Source organism: Brachycentrus maculatus, unplaced genomic scaffold (assembly GCF_059751285.1).
Source record: "Brachycentrus maculatus isolate JH-2025_06_01 unplaced genomic scaffold, ASM5975128v1 h1tg000122l, whole genome shotgun sequence".
Taxonomy (NCBI): Eukaryota; Metazoa; Arthropoda; class Insecta; order Trichoptera; family Brachycentridae; genus Brachycentrus; species Brachycentrus maculatus.
This window is the reverse complement of record NW_028280875.1, coordinates 930,437-951,808: the sequence shown is the minus strand read 5'-3', so window position 1 is coordinate 951,808 and position 21,372 is coordinate 930,437. Positions and strand designations below refer to the sequence as shown.

Genomic DNA, 21,372 nt, shown 5'->3' with positions numbered 1-21,372 from the left:
ATTTGGCGTTTAATTTTTAGAACACTCCATTTTAATTTATGTATTAATTTTTAAATCAAACACAGATTTTTTGAGTCTACTAAAAAAACCCTTATCCGCACCCCAATGGTGCATAGGGCACTGCGTCATATAAACGCAGTGTTATCTCGATAGTTTTTTTTACACATGAAGGAAAGGTGATCAGCCCTCCGCTTCAGGTACCAGTCTAGGGTAATATGAAATAAATAGTGAAAAAATCACTTATATTTATTTTACCCCCCTTGGGAATCGAACCCAGGACCTCCAGAACGGTAGCCGAGCGTGCTGACCATTACACTACGGAGGCGGACAGGACTGAGTCTACTTAGTTGTATTTTATTTAAAAAAAAAAAACAAGTAAAAATTAATATTGTGACAATTGTTTCGCCTAGTTATTGCAAAGATTATTATATTTTCAAAGAATGTGAAGATTAAATGGACTGACGGTCCTTTGTCATAATATTAATTTTTATGTATTATTTCGAGAAATAAAAATGACTAGTCATAAATTAAACCCTGAAGAGGGCAACAGGTTGTTGCCGAAACTAGTTGATTTTTAATAAAAATGTGAGAGGATCAAAAAACAAAGTATTTTTATTTCTCAAAATAGTATATCTAAATGATCCACCAAGTTAATGCTTTCAATATTCAAAACATAATTTTTATGTGTTATTTTTTTAAATACAACTTAGTAGACTCAAAAATCTGTGTTTGATTTAAAAATTAATATATTTAAAAAAAAAAAGAAATACGAGTTTAAGACCGTCACAATGACGGCCAAAATAATAGGTTCTATATCAGAATGCAGGTCGTGACATAAGTTTATCGATGCCTTGGGAGCCAAACTGAAGTATCTAGAATTTTCGCGATCGATATTTTTTTTCTAATGATTTTTCTCGAATTGAGTATTTTTCACTTATTTAATTTTAATGTTTTGTTAAATGAAATGTATATTTATTTATAGATTTGGCGTTTTATTTAGAGAACTACATTTTAATTTATATTTGAAATATTTAAATCAAACACTGATTTTTAGAGACTTCTAAATTGTATTTTATTATTAAGAACACTTGAAATACAAATTTGTTGGCAATTTACAACATTTTGAGTGTGTCCAAAGACTTCACAAATCTGGATAAGGGTAAAATCAGTTATAAGGGTTATTTTTCATATATTTTTTTGACATAACGTTTTCCAAACAAATAAAGCGAATATATTATTAGATTAAAACCAATATTTTTAGCTTTTCCACTTTTTTTTATTTGACCAGCGACCGGGTTTCGTCGTTACCGACATCATCAGACTGGTGATGTCGGTAACGACGAAACCCGGTCGCTGGTCAAATAAAAAAAGTGGAAAAGCTAAAAATATTGGTTTTAATCTAATAATGCAATTCCATCACGAAGTGTCAGTGGATAATATAAATCTATTAAATAAAGCGAAATTTTCAAATGACTTGTTATCGCAAAACCGGTTTTCGAGGTTTCGAATATTTTGTGAAAACGTGTTGAAATTTTTAAAAAAAAAAACAGCGTTTCGTATATATTGTACCTACGTATTTTTCAAAAGTACTTATTTATTTGTAAAGATTTGTCATATATCCTTAAAAAATATCAAATACATTGTTTGTTCTATGTACACAACACATAAAAAAAGTAATACCTTCGCTTAAGTACACAAATACGTGTAGATTTTACACTTTTTATTACATTTAATAATAAAACCCTTATCCGCACCCCAATGGTGCATAGGGCACTGCGTCATATAAACGCAGTGTTATCTTGATCGTTTACACATGAAGGAAAGGTGCTCAGCCCTCCGCTTCAGGTACCAGTCCAGGGTAATATTGAATAAATATGACAGTGAAAAAATCACTTATATTTATTTTACCCCCCTTGGGAATCGAACCCGGGACCTCCAGAACGGTAGCCGAGCGTGCTGACCATTACACTACGGAGGCGGAAAATATTATTGCTATTTTTAATTAAGTAGGGTGATATTATTAATTACTGTGTAAAACGCCCGTTATATGTTATTTTTTGAACGACGCACTAATATTCGTGTTTCTATGAATAACCGCCGTAATAATTTCACTTAGATTGTCAGATTAATCAAAATTAATACGAATATTACAAACGCTAACGGGGTGGGTCAAGTAAAGCCACTGTTTGCAGCTTCGATACTTATTGTATTTAATAATAACAAATAATTAGATGGGAATTACATTTATTTTTACCTTGCTTATTATCCGCCTCCGTAGTGTAATGGTCAGCATGCTCGGCTACCGTTCTGGAGGTCCCGGGTTCGATTCCCAGGGGGTTTAATAAATATAAGTGATTTTTTCACTCTAATATTTATTCAATATTACACTGGACTGGTACCTGAAGTGGAGGGCTGATCACCTTTCCTTCATGTGTAATCGATCGAGATAACACTGCGTTTATATGAAGCAGTGCCCTATGCACCATTGGGGTGCGGCAAGGGTTTTATTATAATTATGTACAAGGCTTATATATATATTATTTTTTGACATCTCAATATAGATGAAGAGGAAATGTAAGTCTGGGCATTTACGGGGCTTACGACTGTCATAAGCTGGTTTAAGTGATCACTTTTCACACGTGTAACATTCACCAATTCTACCCATTATTGACAACCACACTATTCAAATTCTTGGAAGTTCTAATATATGAACCAATTTAGAAACCTTGTTCTTGAATTACTAGAACTTCACTAGAGACATCTATTGGTGAGATGTAAAGAAGCTTTTTATCAAGCAGAAACTCTTTTATTAGTATGTGAGGTCCGAATCCTGGATCACACACATGAGAAACGCCTGAAAATACCATTTTAATTTGTATTATTTAAGCTTATAATTTTGACCAGATATGTAATTTAAAATAATATAAAAATAACTCCTGTAATTGGAGATAATCCAGATTTTGTGAAAAAGTATTTGAACACATTCAAAATGTTTCTATTTTCATTTATTCTAAAAAACAAAGAAAAAATCCAATACACATTCTTTAAAAAAATCTGGAATGGAAAGACGTGTTACCTCTTCAACGGTCAGCCATTACTTGAATTCTGTGTTTCGTTGTATCCCCTTAAAAGAAAAATGAGAAAATATATTTAGAACTTATCACTAATATAAACATCTTTCCATGTGTTTTTTCCAAGTATTTTTTAAGTATATACATTTTGGATCCCTGACTTGGTTCTATTTTATATATCGCTCACTCCTTTCAATAACGTCATATATCAAAAAACTAGATTTTTCAGAGATGGTTTTTAAAGTTTAAAAATATATTAAAAATAAATATCAAGTCACTTATTGAACTTTTTACTGTGCAACAGATCTTTTTAGGTAAAACCTGAAAGTTTTTTCTCAATTTGAAAAATATTTAGCACATATTAAAAATAATTAATCAATACCTTTTATTCAAAAATGCAAAAACAACACTTTCTGCCCTGTAGCGGGTAAATATTAAGTTTAAAATATGCCGCTTTTGCTGGGATATAGTACATTTTCTGGGCATTCCGAAAACATGCACAACTGAAAATTGACGATTTTTGATATATGACGTTGTTGAAAGGAGGGAGCGATATGTCAGGCAGCTGGTTAATTTGGGTATAGGCAATACATTGTAAGGACCTTACTCCAAACTAAATTGTGTTTACACGTATACAATTTAATGGGGATTATGGGAGACCGCCTTCGCACAATACAGGTGTATTTTTTTGCCCGTACAATGGCCGCACATTGTGTAGTTAATGGTAATAATTTGAGAAAAACCTGTTTTTAAAAATGGCTCCGCGCGACTTACTCCAATGTCAATGCGTTTTTTTCCGTCATTTAGAGGTCTCCTGTTTTTATCAGTCCCTGGTGGCCAACACCGGTGAATTATAACAGCAGAAAGGCTTGAAAATGTTACAATATTTCGATATTAATATAAAAATGTTGCAAAAATGCCGTGCCAGATGTTTTTATAACGTCAGGCTTTATATCTTAACACGAAGATGATTTGTTCACAAAAATTTCAACAGATGGCGTTAGAAACTAGCTTTTTGCTCTTTGTCACATAAAATCTTACCTTAAAAAATGACCTAAGACAATAACTAACCGACCATCACGCCGCTTCTCCTCAGGGGTAGGCAGAGAGGATAGAACGCCACACCAATATGTGTTTGCAAACGATCTTTTTCATTCGTGCATCTCCTCTTTCATACTCGTCGATTATTCCAACTTCTGATCTGTAATTACCCAGACTTCCATATTCTTCTTCGTCTATGTTGAGATGTCAAAAAATAATGGAAAAAAATTACTCCTAATTGGAGATAATACAGGTTTGTGTACAAGTATTTGGACACACTAAAATTTTTCTCATTTTCTTCTGACATCTCATCAAAGATGAAGTGAAGTTCTAGAAACTCGAGAACAACGTTTCGAAATTGGTTCATATATATAGAACTTCCAAGAATTAGAGTAGTGTGGTTGTCAATAATGGGTAGAATTGGTGAATGTTACACGTGTGTAAAGTGATCACTTAAACCAGCCTATGACGGTCGTCACCCCCGTAAATTCCCAGACTTCCATATTCTTCTTCATCTTTGGTGAGATGTCAAAGAATAATATGAAAGGTATTTATTTATTATAACTGCAGACAGTTGGTAGAATTCCATATTGAAATGTTTGGTGATATATCCAAAATAAAACACGGTTTTTTGGATTGAATTCTACATTATGTATATGTTAATACGTGACGCGTTTCGTCTTCTTAGGACATTATCAAACACTAAAAAAACCGTGTTTTATTTTGGATATATTACCCAACAAAGAGGTATTAATTTGCTTGATACTGATTGCGTATTTTCGTCGGCAGGTGAATCCGGCGGCTACCGACCTAGTGACCCAGCAGATCCAGAGAAAGCTCGGCGACTACCGCTACGTCAGACAGTTCCTGGAAGACCCCAACTCCTCCATCGGTGTATACGGGGAGCCGGCGAGCCCCGCTCCAGGTAACGTCAAATGACAACTCTCTCAATCTTCTATCCTCCATCCTCTCCTGGTATCCTGGTATCCCCAAACTAGATCTTGGTGCGTGCATATCAACATTTATTACATCAGTATGGTAACATTATTCAACTGGATATGAAAGCACAGGAAGACGCTTGACTCCGAAACGGACGTCGCGGGTTCAATTCCCTCCAAGTGCAAAATAAATTCAAGAAATATTTATTTTCAATTGGTCTAGGTGTTTGTGGTGTATTTTTCACATTTACCTTTCCTATCCTTACTATCCTACCTGCAGACAAGCCTCTTAAAGTAGAGGCTTTGCGGAATATTCCTTTTTGAAAAAAATCATAAATACAACTTCTAATAATGGTGAATGTTACACATTGTACATATATTTATTGATTTGGCGTTTAATTTGTAGAACTCCATTTTAATTTATGTATTAATTTTAAATCAAACACAGATTTTTTTAGTCTACTAAGTTGTATTTTATTAACAAAAACACATAAAAAATTATATTGTGACAATTGTTTCGCCTTGTTAGGGCATTATCAAACGAATTCGTTTTGACAATGCCATGACAATGACACAATACAACTTAGTAGACTCAAAAAATCTGTGTTTGATTTAAAATTAATACATAAATTGTACATACTTATATAGTAATCACTTTCGTGAACGAGATTTACTTAAAATGATCCGTCACCCGATCAGTGTATTCGAACAGATCATTGAGATCCGGTCATTAGTTTTCTGTTTATAAGAATATTAGATTAGTTTTTGACGTCTTAACATAGATAAAGAATAATATGTTAAAATAACTCCTAATTGGAGATAATTCTGATTTGTGAACAAGTATTTGGACACACTCAAAATGTTGCAGAATATTAGATTACAAGAATCCCTGATTAATTAACGGAGTAATTAAATATGTCTTCTTCCCGGCTCCATCCCAACTTATCGTTTTGTAGACTGTTGGGGTCGGCTCTCCTCGTCCTCAGGATGTAGATCCTTCTATCATATACAGCGTCACCTAGGCCATGCCTTCGAATCATGTTTTGTTTCTGCAGCATCCATGAATTCGTTGGTCTTCTACTAGTTGTCTTTCGAGGATCATCCAGTTTAATATGTGTGTGTATGTATTTAGTAATGTGTGCCTAAAATGAGCGTGGAATTTCCCATTAGTATTAGCTTATCGCCAGAAAGAACGAGAAGAGTCTTGAAAAACTGGTAGTAACAGGTACAGTTGAAGGCAAGCGGGCAAGAGGACGGTCTCAAACAAGATGGACAGACCAAATAAAGGAATTAACCGGATCCTCGCTAAACGCTGCCATCAAGTTGGCCCAGGACCGGGAAGAATGGAGAGGACTTGTGCACCAAGTGCCTGACATTCCAGAAGACCACGACGCTCAGCATTGAGCAAGAAGATGAAGAAGAAGATTAGCTTGTTATTTGTTAAAAAGAATATTTTTCCCCCAGGAAATGTAGGCTATACATGGCATATTCCTTTCATTTTACCCTCAAAATTTTTGTCTAATAACAACAATTAATATGGGGACAGTTTTACGATCGTTACGCCTATAAAATAAAACATCGTAACGATCATTTTATGCCGCCGCACACCTAAATAGTGACATAGTGTATGTAAACAATAATGCGTGCGATGTGGCACACAATAGTTGTTATTGTTAGTTACCTAGTACTGCCGATACAGCGCAAATGAACGATTAACGACCACGAAATAATATTAACCGATTGGTCTTGTTATCGGAATAATTATTGTCGGCGCTATAGCGATACGTCTCTAAACCCAGGTAACATTTGACGTAATTAATTTTTTTTCTTTAAACATGGTTGTTGTAGTGAAAAAATAAGTTTTTCTTCGAAATAGATATATGGTTTCGAAAAAGAAAAGATTTATTGGAAGGTAAGGAGTTAAAAACATACATTAAAAAAAATTGTAACAATACTTTTTTCAATATATATTCCAAAAAAAAACTATTCAAAGTCGCGTGCTGCCATAAGCGCGGCCGGGCGCATTCTGAGTTGAACGGTTGAGATCTAAGCCTTAAGACTATCGATTCGAAATAGAAACGAGTATTTTTGTCTAGAACTTTCCACTCATGAATTACATGAAATTATAGTTAGTTAAAACATAAAGATTAAACCCACTCACAAGTAGGCATAGGCTATAAAACTTATAAAGTTGGAGCATAAGTAGGGCCATGATAAGCAGTGTTGCATAAGCGGTAGCTTGATTTCAGAGTCACTTGGACGTTAGCCAATTTAAAAAGAAATATACAAGGAATAGTAGAGAGAATAGCAGTAATGGCTAGGGCACCGGAGTCGCATATCCGTATTCGTACTAGCTTGTGCGAATCCTTTGAGAAAGTCGGCCGTCTTGCACTCTTTATCGGTGTTGTCCGATGTGAGATAATTTGGTACCGCGATATGAACCCTTTGCATTGTTTTTTTTATTGGTATTTGCACACTGGCAACTCGAATCAAGTTCCAAGATATGTAGTATTTAAATGAACTTTAATTATATTAAAAAGTAATAAACCGATATATCAAAAATATTGAGTATTAAGACTTCATTTACTTGGCGCCGTAGCGGCGGCACTCGACTAGTACGACCAACCACGCATGCAGCCTCCATGGCGGCACTCGAATACTGAGGGTTAAACGTCGTGATGTTTGATGTGTATGTATCGATTTGATTTTAATGCGATATTTTGTTCCAGGCGGTCCCCAACGAGGCGTCGAATTCAAGAAACCGCACTATGCTTCAGCACAAAATGGCAGGCCGCACCATCGCATGCATCAATACACCAAGGTAATGTTCTATTTCAATTCTTAATAACAATAAAACTAAACGATGTATGATACATGTTTGAATAGTGAAATAAGGAAGGAACGCAAAGCTGAGACAAGCATTATCGATAAAATTAAGAAAGGTGTGTTGAGATGGTTTGGACATGTAGAACGAATGAGTGAGGAAAGAACGGTAAAACAAATTTATGAGGCGAATGTAATTAGAAAAAGGAGCGGAGGAAGACCGAGAAAAACTTGGCACGATCATGTATGCCAAATACTTGAAAGCGTTCAGGTTAGGAGTCGAAACAATCGGCGGATATGTTTGAGGAGATGCATGAACGTGGAAGAGGCTAAGAATGTTTGCAAAGACAGAGTGGTGTGGCGTTCTATTCTCTCTGCCTAACCCTGCGGGGAATCGGCGTGATGGTTAGTTAGTTAGTCAGTTAGAAAGGTGCGTCTCATGGTCCGTCAAGGCCCAACATACGTTAAAACGCAACTTAATTTTCTGTAAACATAGGTAACATTTAACGTATTTCATTTTTTTCTTTTTAAAACACCGTTTGTGTAATGAAATAATAACATTTTCCTCGAAATAAAGTTTTGAAAAGAAAAGGAGTCATTGAAATATATCGAGTTTCTTTTTTTTTTATAATGAAAAAAGAAGTATTTGTGTTTTTATTATTTACAAAAATACTTCAATTTCAAAGCATTTCTGCGAGCCTAGGCAGCTCATTAACAGAAATAGGTATCAAATTATGGTAGAGTGGGTTCGAACCAAGAAACTCTGACTTGAGAGTCAGCGACACTAACCACGGGACCACAACCCGACACTATTGCAATCGACATTTTATTGCAAGTAAGGCATTAAATACGTTAGTTTTGAATTACAGTGAAACCTCTATCTATCGTTTTTAAAGGGACCTATTGAAATAAACTATGAATGCGGGAAAACAATGAATGCGGGATAAAGAAGTCAATACACAAGGAGATACGATCGAGTAAACATACCGTCCTCCCAATCTGAATAACCATTAGTAGGTGGAAATTTCAAGAATACAAGTTTTAGATGTTAATAAATGTATTTATTAAAAAAAATACAAAGTTGAACAGAACCCAATGATCTTCAGACCTCTTCTGCTGTATCCATCACACAAGCTTTCGATAGTCTGTATCCCACACGTTGAAATATTGTCCTCTAATTTAACAAAATTGAGAAAATAAAAAATGTAAAAAACAGACAAATTATATCAAATAAGTATGTAATATAATTCAAACGATGAATGCGGGAAAATGTTGGATAGAAACGATCGATGCGATCTACTTTTGTATGAAATGAATTCGGGGTAGAAGAAATAAACGACACATCCGGGAAGACGATTATTCGAGAAACGATAGATAGAGGTTTCACTGTATTTGTTTAATTTAGTCCAGCTCCCGGTAGTTGGCGACCCCTGTCCCTCCTTAGGTAGAGCAATATGGACAGAGGCTTCCGTCCGCCACGCCTCGACTCCGAATATTGATATTAATAATAGCCGATGCATTAGTGAGGGCACCGCATTACGGTGATTAGGACGCGCGCGAGTGCCGCATGCCGTACCACCAATCTGATCATGAACCTGCGCGATCAATTCCTGTCGGATGATTATCAATAACGGCCGAACGCGCCCCCCTTATATTTCCCTGAGGAAGCGAAGATTGTTGCTCTTATGTCGTATTTATTTTTCATTCTTCCTTTTTGTCTTATGTTCGAACCTCTTATAAAGATTATTTGAAAATATATAACTACTACTACTACTCGGCTGTCCAAACTTAAAACACAGTAAGGGACATTTTTTCGTAGTACGTTTTTTTTGCATTTTTGGACTAAGTAGAATCTACTTAGTCCAAAATGCAAAAAAAAACATACTACAAAAAAAAATGTCCCTTACTGTGTTTTAAACTTGGACAGCCGTACTGTCATCGCTCCGCAGGGGTAGGTAGAGAGGATAGAACGTCAAACTCTTTTGTTCCGACATACACTCCTAGCTTTTCCTGCACATCCATAAATCTCGCCAAATCCATAAAGGAATGGGTAAATGATCAAGAGTTAATTTTATGAAAATTGTAAAATGTTTATATTCTTAATTTTTTCTCTTTTTTGTGTCGATATTAGGTTAAAATCGTTAAAAACAATAAAAAAAAATATTAAAAAAGAACTCCACCGACAAGACACACAAGGTGGCTTGGTGGGTCTCTGCAAAAAAAAAAACAAAAAAAGTTCTAAATATGTATAAATTGTGATTTAATAAATGTATACAAATATTTAAAAAAAAAAAAGAATATAACCACTTGAAAAAAAAAACTAAAAACTGTATAACCTCTACTTCTACTACCATTTCGCCGTCTCTCTGCAGAGGTAGGCAGAGAGGATGGAACGCTACACTCTTATATCCTGGCATACACTCCTAGCTTCCTTCAAATACATACATCTAGAATATGACCTTTAGAAGAAAAAAAAATTCTTTCATTAATCATTTCCACTATCTCCATTTCCCCAATTCGATCACAGTAAAGCGCCCTTGAGGTACATAGTTCGTATCTTACACAAATGGCGCTATTTGAACTATCCAAATTTGTTTGTGTGTTATTATTTATTTTTATTAAATTATTATTTGTATTTTGCCCGCAGATACCGGAAGCTCCGTTTTCCGCAATCCATCACCCCCGCATCGCCCCCCACCATCATCAGCACAATGGGAAGGCGCCGGAAGTAAGTCTGAGTATATTGAAAACTGATTTGTTGCCACCTGCCCGAACCGCGTCACAAACAACCCGCAAGTTCCTTCATTTCCGTGTTACAACGTCCTAGTTCAATGTTACAGCATGCTCATTCAATTTCGGAACATACCAGTTCCATGTTAAACCTGCTAGTTCAAACTCGCAACCCCGCGATGTAACAGTCTCGTGTTATAACACTTCTAGTTCAATGTTACAACATGCTAGTTCTATGTTACAACATGCTAGATCCATCTTATAGCCCCGAGTTAGCTAGACTTCGTCACTGTTTTCCTTCTTTTTTCATCTTCTAGCTTCCTCTTTTTCACGTCTCGTGTAGCAGTTATGTCCTTAGCTTTGGCCACCTTCACTTACGTCATCTTCACCGTATGAAATACATTCCACAGTGCAAGTTTTATACCTTTTGCCTTCATGTAATGTTATGATCGTATGAACATGGCGTCGAAACGATGCGGTGCCCTGTGCGCCATTGGGTACGTTATTGCCTTGTTTTTTTTAAAATACGAATTTAAAATACTTGTCGATAAATTCCTCCTCGAAGTCTTCAGCACGTGTAATCCAAAATGTTATGCACAGGCGTTGAGATAAAATTACGATATTGTCCGTAACGTTCTTTTCATGAATATTGAATTTTTACAAAAATATATTTTTAGCGTCCGAAAATAAGTATGGTCAATCATCAGAACAACCCACCGGTTTGAAGGTAACAAAAACTCGACAAATTTAACTCTACCGACATTACTGCGTATATTTTCTAATTTTATTTACGCCAAAATACATCTGAAGAATCCATATCTGGAACTAATTTAAATACCTTTGATCTTTTTCAGATATGTTCTTTAAAAAAATGCTAAAAATATTTCCAATTGCTCGCAAATCATTTTACTAATTTAATTTTAACGCTTTCAAATATCACAAAAATATATATTGGCAGTGTTATATTCAAAGAACTACGTTGTATTTATTTATTTATTGATTTGTAGAACTCAGTTTTAATTTGCGTATTAATTGTTAAATCAGACACAGATTTTTTGAGTCTACTTAGTTGTATTTTATTGTTAAAAAAAAAACACATAAAAATTAATATTGTACCAATTGTTTCGCTTAGTTATGGCATTTTCAAACGAATATTTCACATGCGTTTTGTAACAATAAAATACAACTTAGTTGACTCAAAAAAAGCTGTGTTTGATTTAAAAATTAACACATAAAGTACGTTGTATATTCGTAACCATTTTACTACTTCTTCTTCGTGGGTTACAATCTGTATGATGATTGTTTTGCTTCTTTCACGCTCGGTCTCTATCCCCCGCCCGTCTCTTTAACTCGGCGTACCCGCTACAGCGTATGTCGGAGATAATTTGGTCCATGTAGTTTAAGCGTGGTCGTCCTCTGTAGTTTGTGCCTTCGCACATGCCTTCCGCAATCGTAAGAAGCAGGCCTGGGTGACTTATATTATGGCCTATCTATTTGACTCTCTGTTGTGTTATTTTCCAAAAAATGTTAAATTCTCCGGGTAACATTTATGTTTAAAAGATTTGTCTATCTTTAGATAAAATATTATGAAATAGAGAATTTTCCCATTTTTTTAGATTTTTTTTCAGTATTTAAAAAAAAACACGAAGCACAAACCGATAATGACGTCATCTTAATTTTTGACCTATCCCCGCTCTCTGATTGGCCGATATGGGTCAGAAGGCAAGTTTCGTGAATATAGGGGAATTTGAAATACAACGCTGTTTTAAAGTATTTTTTAGCAGGGATTTCAAGTAAATAAATATTCTACACTATAAAACCCACAATTGGGATTCCGATAGAGTATTTATTTTAAAATCTTATAAAATTGGATCTGGCGGGTTTTGAAAGTAGGTGACACATCGCTCACTCCTTTCACGAACTTCATAAATAAAAAATCGTCAATTTTCAGTTTTACATGTTTTCGGAATGCCCAGAAAATTGACTATATCCCAGCAAAAGCGGCATATTTTTTAACTTAATATTTACCCGCTACAGGGCAGAAAATGTTGTTTTTGCATTTTGAAGAAAATGTATTGTTCTATTAATTTTTTTAATAAACTAAATATTTTTCAAATGGAGAAAAAACCTTCAGGTTTTACCTTAAAAGATCTGTTGCACAGTAAAAAGTTGAAAAAGTGGCTTGATGTTTATTTGTAATACATTGTGTTATATTTTTAAACTTTAAAAACGTTCTCCTGAAAAATCAAGTTTTTTGATTTATGACGTTCTTGAAAGGAGTGAGCGACATATCAACACCTATTTCATGCATTTCATCATATTAATCATGTTTTTTTTTTTATTTTTAGAATTTGGGCGAGCCAAATGGTATTCCACCCGTTGAAAATATTCTCAAGGTATGTGTTAATGATTTTACTAATGTGTTTTATTTCTAATATATCCCTTAATGTTTAAAAATATATCTGTATATTCTTGATTACATGTATCATTTAACTTGACTAAGAGGTGGGTGCAATACTTGGTCAGCCATATATGTTTTACAACTTTTTTTTTTACATTTACATTATATGTAATATTTGAATATGTTTGTATTTTATCCTTTCAGGAGATGAAATCGGTGCCCTTGACTCCGCTAACCGCCATCGCTGCCACCCCGCGCAAGGAGACGGAATCCAAATTTAACTTCAATATCGCTAATTTCCATAAGGTGAGGACTCCCAATCTGGCTGCTATTACGGTGGAAAGATAACTACGCGGTGTGGATAACTTCAACTCTTCCAATCTGGGTGGTATTACGGTGAAAGATAACTTCGCGGTGTAGATAACTTCAACTCTTCCAATCTGGGTGGTATTACGGTGAAAGATAACTTCGCGGTGTAGATAACTTCAACTCTTCCAATCTGGGTGGTATTACGGTGGAAAACAACTTCGCGGTGTAGATAACGTCAATTCTTCCAATCTGGGTGGTATTACGGTGGAAGTCAACTTCGCGGTGTAGATAACTTTAACTCTTCCAATCTGGGTGGCATGGTATTACTGTGGAAGATAACTTCACAGTGTAGATAACTTTGACTCTTCCATTCTGGGTGGGATTACGGTGGTAAGATAACTACGCGGTGTAGGTAACATTTCGTTACTTCTGAAATTTAACTGGACACCATACAATTTATAATGACAGGCGTTTTGACATCGGTTGTCTAAATGTATTTTCACGAATTTAAAAGTACGAACTATGTTTTACTCCCGATACAAGTAATCTTGAAGTTATCTATACTAACAAAATGTTATTCATGAAGGTTATATCAAATTCGAGTTTTAAGTGTACCCGTATCTTCGTCAGGACAATCCTACACCACTGTGGAAACACCATATACATATATGTATTAATTTTAAATCAAACACAGATTTTTTGAGTCTACTAAGTTGTATTTTATTAACAAAAACACATAAAAAATTATATTGTGACAATTGTTTCCTTGTTAGGGCATTATCAAACGAATGTGAAGATCAAATGGACTACGGTCCTTATCTTCACCATCGTTTGATAATGATTTGATCTTCACATTCGTTTGATAATGCCCTAACAAGGCGAAACAATTGTTACAATATAATTTTTTATGTGTTTTTGTTAATAAAATACAACTTAGTAGACTCAAAAAATCTGTGTTTGATTTAAAATTAATACGTAAATAAAAATGGAGTTCTACAAATTAAACGCCAAATCAATAAATACCATATACATACACTATTTTTTACAAGTTACACCTACATAAAATACTAAATACCACATGCGCTGTTAGTCTATCCGAAGACCAACGTTACTGTGAATTGGTAATGGTATTTAGGTTGTTTGCGTTCTAATATACTGATTGTCTAGGCGAAGAAACATTTAAGTAGTCATTTAAAAATATATCCAATCAATCAAATACTTTTGTAAATACTACACAAACTACTACATGCACTGTTAGTCTATCCAAAAACCAACATTGCCGTGTATTGGTAGTGGTATTTAGTGTTGTTAGTATTCTAATATAGTGTATGTCCTGACGAAGAAACATTTGAATACAAATGTTTGTTCATTAAACTAATCAAATATGCGTTTAAAATCAAGTCACATATTTGAAGTATGCGGTGGCAAAACGTTAATAACGGTGTTTTTTCTTCTTTCTTTTTCAGTTCAGCAACAACGATAGCGCTCCACAGAACAACGGTCCTTCTGAAGCCAAGCCCGCACCTCCTCCAAGTAAACAACGTAAGTCCATTAAAAATGTATTTATAAGTTTACAATCAGCATCTTATTTCCTTGGGCACTGTTCGTCAAGATAGAACAATATCAATATGTATAGACACGACAGCTTCGTTGTTTTTTTTTCGCGAGATGGCCATCGGGCCTTCGCGGCATTTTCTATGAATTATAGAGTTGAATTGGACATTCCATTCGAAGATATTATTAGTCCAACTTATCTGATCCTGGAATCATTTTAATTAGAGCCATGTTTGCTAAATACTACCCCAATAATATTCTGCAAAATAATAAAAAATTAGATTAATTTTAGATTTTTAAATGACTTTGTAATACATGAAAGATATCACTTTTATTTCTTAAGGGGGGAACCCGTAAACTTCAAATTCAGAACGCCAACGGTTGCGCTAGAGGTTGGATTTGTTTTCGCGCGCAATATATTTTTTTTGAATACATAGGAATATTAAAAATTAGCATTTAGAATACACATTGAAATATATTTGCGCGTAATTAATTAAAAATATATATATATATATTGGAATTAACCTTTTTTTTAGAATATACATTTTTTTGTAAACTCCATACCTTTCAATAACTCTTTTCTTTTTAAAACCATATATTTATTTAAAAGAAAAACTTATTTTTTTCAATACAAATACTGTATTTTAAACAAAAAAATCCATTAGGTTAAATGATACCTGGGCCTAAAAAAAATTAATAATCGTATATTGGCTTAAGATTCTTAATTGTTACTTTAGAGCTTTACATGCCATCGAACCGCAATAGCAAAGGGACGCCGGCCAAATTCAGCGCGCATATTGCATATTTTAAAAACATTACTTCACCTGTATCCGTCCCGTTTTATACAAAAAAAGCGAGTGTTTTTGCCTAGAATTTTCACTCATAATTTGCATGAAATTATAGTTACTTTAAACATAAAGAGTAAATCCACTCACGAGTAGGCATAGGCTATGAAACTTAAAATGTTGAAGCCTAAGTAGGGTCACGATAAGCGGTGTTGCATAAGCCGTCGCTACATGTCCATAGCGAGTGTTTTGCCTAGAATTTTCACTCATGAATTGCATGAAATTATGGTAACTTTAAACATAAAGAGTAAATCCACTCACGAGTAGGCATAGGCTATGAAACTTAAAATGTTGAAGCCTAAGTAGGGTCACGATAAGCGGTGTTGCATAAGCCGTCGCTACATGTCCATAGCGAGTGTTTTGCCTAGAATTTTCACTCATGAATTGCATGAAATTATGGTAACTTTAAACATAAAGAGTAAATCCACTCACGAGTAGGCATAGGCCATGAAACTTAAAATGTTGAAGCCTAAGTAGGGTCACGATAAGCGGTGTTGCATAAGCCGTCGCTATATTTCAGAGTCATTTGGACGTTAGGTAATTAAAAAAATAATGATAATTATACAAAAAATGGATGTAGGATTTAAACGTTCAAGGTCGCTATTATGATTGTTTCCCCAACGTGACGTCACGGCCGCCGTCGTCAAGGCACAGCCCATACCTTCCGCCCACGCAATTTCCATCTTCCTACGGCATACCCCGTCTATTTATACCCCGAGCTTTTCCGACATCCCGAAATAAATATAGACGTCTGTCTTTACATTCCTGAGACGTGTTTCCGAGATCGGAACCGGAAATAAAGGATTTTCCCTCTTGTCGTGTACAGTTTACCCCGTCTTGTTCCCGAGAACCTCTCCTCAAGGGACAATTTGAATTCTATTTATTGATTTGGCGTTTAATTTGTAGAACTTCATTTTAATTTATGTATTAATTTTTAAATCAAACACAGATTTTTAAGTCTACTAAGTTGTATTTTATAAACAAAAACACATAAAAAATTTATATTGTGACAATTGTTTCGCCTTGTTATGGCATTTTCAAACGAATGCCATTCGTTTGAAAATGCCATAACTGTGTTTGATTTAAAAATAATACATAAATTCGAATCTTTTTTATTTTTATTTGGAAATTTTACAGAACGCGTATCGTCACTACAGATTTTAAGAAATAGTGTTATTTACTAAGTAAAACTTGTATTAAAATGGATACTTTTTACCCAAAGTGACGTATCAATTAATGAAATCGTCTGTATGTCATTTAATATTAATCACCCTTAGAATCTAGAGAATAGATTCGGTACCCTATGCACCATGTGGGCATTCGTGTAATTAGGCAAGTGAAGTGCTTTTAGATAAATGGAACAGGCTTGACAGATCTGTGATGAAGAAATTATCTGTTTAAATCGGTGGGTAGATACAGTTTAGTACGGTAACGGACATTTTTCTCCTGATCTGAATTTGATTGATCAAAACGAACACGTTTTTATAAGTTTTTTGCAGATTAGACTTCATTTGTCGGGCGCGTTTTATTTGCATTCCCTTACAATAGTTAAATTTATTTATAAAACATTTATGAGCAACATTTTGGTAGTATTTTACGAAAATGGCGATATATAAATGATCCTATTTTATTATTATTATTATTTATAATAAATAAAAAGTTTGGTCCATTTTATTTGTATAGGTTTTTGCTAAAACAACATGGCGGTTGTCCGCCATTTTCCGTATTCGAATTAAATTAAATTACGTATTAACAATTTCCCTGTAATTTGATAAATAATGCACTAATGTATTGATAGAGGATGTGCCGTATATGCTAAGCGTGTTGACAATGCGAGCATAATATTGTTATTGTTGGAATTATTATCATTTGTCATTGAATCTAATCAATCGCGCCAATTATCAATTCCCCGCCAACTCGCGGCGCGGCGGTCAAAAGCATTAATTCCTTTTATATTGTCGTCTCTTTCCGACGCATAGTACTACGTCATTATAGTGCGCTAGTAATTATGCCTCCGTCTCGCTCCCTCTCCGCCACTATAGCATTCTAGCGACTGTCGGTCCCCCGATCGCCAATGGAGCGTAGTAGAAAAAGCGTCAACAAATCAACGCGGCCGATAATCTGGCCATGGCGGTGTTTTGATTTTTTTACCCGGCGCCGCGGTACTAGCGCGCCGGCCCGCGCGCTCGGGAAGAGACAAGGGCATACGTCACGCAGGAGCCCTTCCCGCTGCCGGCGGCCATGTTGTGACGTCACGAGCCGCGGTGCGCACGCGCGAGGCGCACACACACCGGCGGATTGGAAATTGGAAAGCGTACAAACACAAACACACACTCACACTCGCACAATAGTACGATTCGACCGTAGGATTTTCGATTCAGTGACTCTTCAAGATTTCGTACGTCATTTATCGGGTTCAATCGTAATTAAAAAATTAAACCTCGTATTAGCGTAAATTGATGAATGTATGCACTCGATTCCGTTTTATTGGAACATGGTGGTCGGTTGCAACGGATAGATTGCGCATTTGCTACGTTTTGTTATAACTTTTACTCAACTTTTGTACTTTTATTTCTTTGTCATTTTTACACAGGTCATCGCCCCTTTTTGTAAGGATGTTAATCTTGCCGAAATTAAAATTGATGTAATTTATTTCGTAACAGGTAAAATCTTAATCAAGCGTTTGAAAACTTTAATGGTTTTAGGCACTGTGGCGTAGTACCTACTGCGAAACTGGCGTCGCGGGTTCGATTCTCGTCAATTGTAAAATAAATTTACGAAATATTTAGCCTCACATGTTTAGAAGCAAATCCTTCTGACGCCACCAACACAAAGCCAATTTCGTATCCTTATAGCCATTTTCTTTTCCGTGAAGATCCGCTTTTGTATATCGTGCAACAGATACTCGCCATAATGATAGTTTTCGTGGATCGCATTCAAAGGGCATAATAGCCTTATTATAAGCCTTCAACGGTAAAAACAACATCCGAAAATGGTACGTTCACATACTGCCTAATTTTATAATGATTGGTCGCACTAGGTGGAACAGTAGTATTTAAAATTTATTTTTTCATTAATTGATTCGGCAGTCACTTTGTGGTAAAATCTATCCATTTTTTATTTAAGTTTTACTTAGTAAATTTAGAATTAGCTTCACATGCGGTGTTTGAAAATGATGCGGAATGCATCGAAACACGTGTCACAGTAGATATTAAGAAATAGTGGTATTTACTATGTAAAACTTAAATTTTGTATTTTTATTATTTATGTTTTGCTTTATTTTTTGACATCTCAACATAGACGAAGAAGTCTGGGCATTTACAAGGTTTAAGACCGTCAAAGGCTTGGTTAAGTGATCACTTTACACACGTGTAACATTCACAAATTCTACCCGTCATTGACAACCACACAATTAAAATTCTTGGAGCTTATAGATATGTTGATTAAACACGAAACACAGTCCTTGAGTTCAATAGACTTTACCGGAGACATCTATGGTGGGATGAGGCAAGCTTTTTTTTAGTAATGTAAAAAATAACTCCTAATTGGAGATAATCCAGATTTGTGAACAAGTATTTGGACACATTCAAAATGTAAGTTTTACCTAGTAAATACCACTATTTCTTAAAATCCATTGTGACACCTGTTTCGATGCATTCAGCATCATTAATACCCTATGTAAAAAGTACAGGTGGGATAGCTCGGCTGTCCAAACTCAAAACACAGTAAGGGACTTTTTTTGTAGTACGTTTTTTTTTGGATTTTTGGGCTAAGTAGATGCAGCCGAGCTGCCGTTTAAACGTTTTAAAGTTCCTGCGAGAGATCGCCTCGAGAAATTATAGCCATTTTTGGGCATCGATTCCAAACGGATGTTAAAATTTTAACTACGCAGCGTACATAGTTACAACTTTACTCCTACTTGGTAAAAATTTCAAATTTTTTAATTTTCTATTCGGAACCATTAATAAAAATACTGATACATCAATCGGTTTCAAAATGGTGAAAATATAAAAACAAAGGAGGAAATTTAAAGTTGTAACACTACGGAGTTGATACTTTATCTATCCTCTGTAATCGACCATCTGATGTGTTCGTAGAAAAAAGGTTTGTAAATGAAAAAAAATTGTGAAAATGGTGTTTACATTGACGGACGTATTGCTTCAATGCAATATCTAAACTTTTGTAAACTTTCTTCACGCTAAAAATTAATTAAAATATGTGGTTGAGGAAGACCCAAGGAAACTTGGCGTGATCAAATATACTTGAAATACTTGGGCATACACAGGTCAGGAGTCGGAATAATGTTCGTGGAGATGTATGAATGTGGAAGAGGCAAGGCATGTTTTCAAAAACAGATTGGTGTGGAATTTTACTCTCTGCCCACCATTTCGGAAACTTAGGATGACGGTATTTTTTCTTATTTTTATATGAGGTCAAGGAATCTTGCATCCCTGCGTCACTGCGACTATATTAGGTATATTGTGACCTACCTACGTGAGTCATGTAATTTACGACCTGTCTCGGTAGTAGGAGCTTCACCTTCTTGGAGTCCAGTAGTGGTCCTCCAAGGTACGATGGATGATGTTCGATATGTATGAATGTGGAAGAGGCAAGAAATGTTTGCAAAGACAGATCGATGTTACGTTTTATCCTCTCTACACACCCTTGTGGAAACTGGGAGTGACGACTAGTTTTTTTAATCGGTAGGTAGGTTTAGCGGAGTCCGACTTTATTTCTAGGTTTTGGGGAATGTTTTAATTCCTTCGCATGTATGGGCGAATCTTGCGTGTATTTTTTTCTATATTCTCATTGCTACAATTTGGGCACTTCTAGAAAATTTGGTGGTGGATTTACAAACTTGTATTTAGTTAGATTGGCAGTGACAGGGATATTGAAAGCTTTTAAATGTACATTCACAGTAAAATCGCGATACATTTTGTTTTACATTTTCGATAAAATTCACAATTTAGTTCATAAAAAAAAATGCCTTGCAAGAGGGCTGTCAGGAAGCCTAGATGCTTCTGTTTCGGATCTGGGAATGCGGTGGGACAGCTTTCAATATAAATCTGGGTATCATACATAAGAACTATTTAAAATTATATAAATACCACTCGTTGATTGCTCAATGTAAAACATAACATACTTTACAATGTCTTATTGATATAGGTCATATGTCAAGGACTGAACGTCTAGGAGAGTAGTATTAACATCTGCAAATTAAATGAGGAAATATATTCATCGCTGTTGGTGCATGGTATTTAAAATGTAATGGAGAATCGTATTGGTTTTGATTTAAAAAAAAAAACTTATTTCGGGTGCTCTAAGCCAAAATTTTTATTTATACATGTATTTTATTAAAAAAATGTATATGAAAAATTGGAATTCTAATTATCTAAATAACTAACTTACCTTACACAGTTTTCCAGAAGGGGTAGGCAGAGAGAATAGAATGCCGTACCATCATGTCTTTGCAAACATTTTTCGCCTCTTCCACATTCATTCATCTCCTCATAAATACCCGCCGATTATTTCGACTCCTTACACGGCCGCTTTCAAGTATTCGACATACGTGTTCGTGTCAAGTTTTCCTCGGTCTTCCTCTGCTTCTTTTTCCAACTATATTCGCCTCATAAATTTATTCGCGGGAAATAATTATTATT

General features: G+C 35.1%; 1 protein-coding gene across 4 annotated transcripts in view; it reads left to right on the top strand.

The window, feature by feature from the left end:
• The window catches only part of LOC148309488 (uncharacterized), a 179,632-nt gene that overhangs the window by 125,364 nt on the left and 32,896 nt on the right, over positions 1-21,372 (top strand). For all 4 annotated transcript variants that reach the window (XM_088260002.1, XM_088260001.1, XM_088260000.1 and 1 more), the window contains 6 exons: positions 4,902-5,037; positions 7,780-7,871; positions 10,521-10,601; positions 12,952-12,999; positions 13,209-13,310; positions 14,780-14,855. In XM_088260002.1, the coding sequence (XP_088116128.1) occupies positions 4,902-5,037; positions 7,780-7,871; positions 10,521-10,601; positions 12,952-12,999; positions 13,209-13,310; positions 14,780-14,855 (535 nt within the window). The remainder of the gene's footprint in view (positions 1-4,901; positions 5,038-7,779; positions 7,872-10,520; positions 10,602-12,951; positions 13,000-13,208; positions 13,311-14,779; positions 14,856-21,372) is intronic.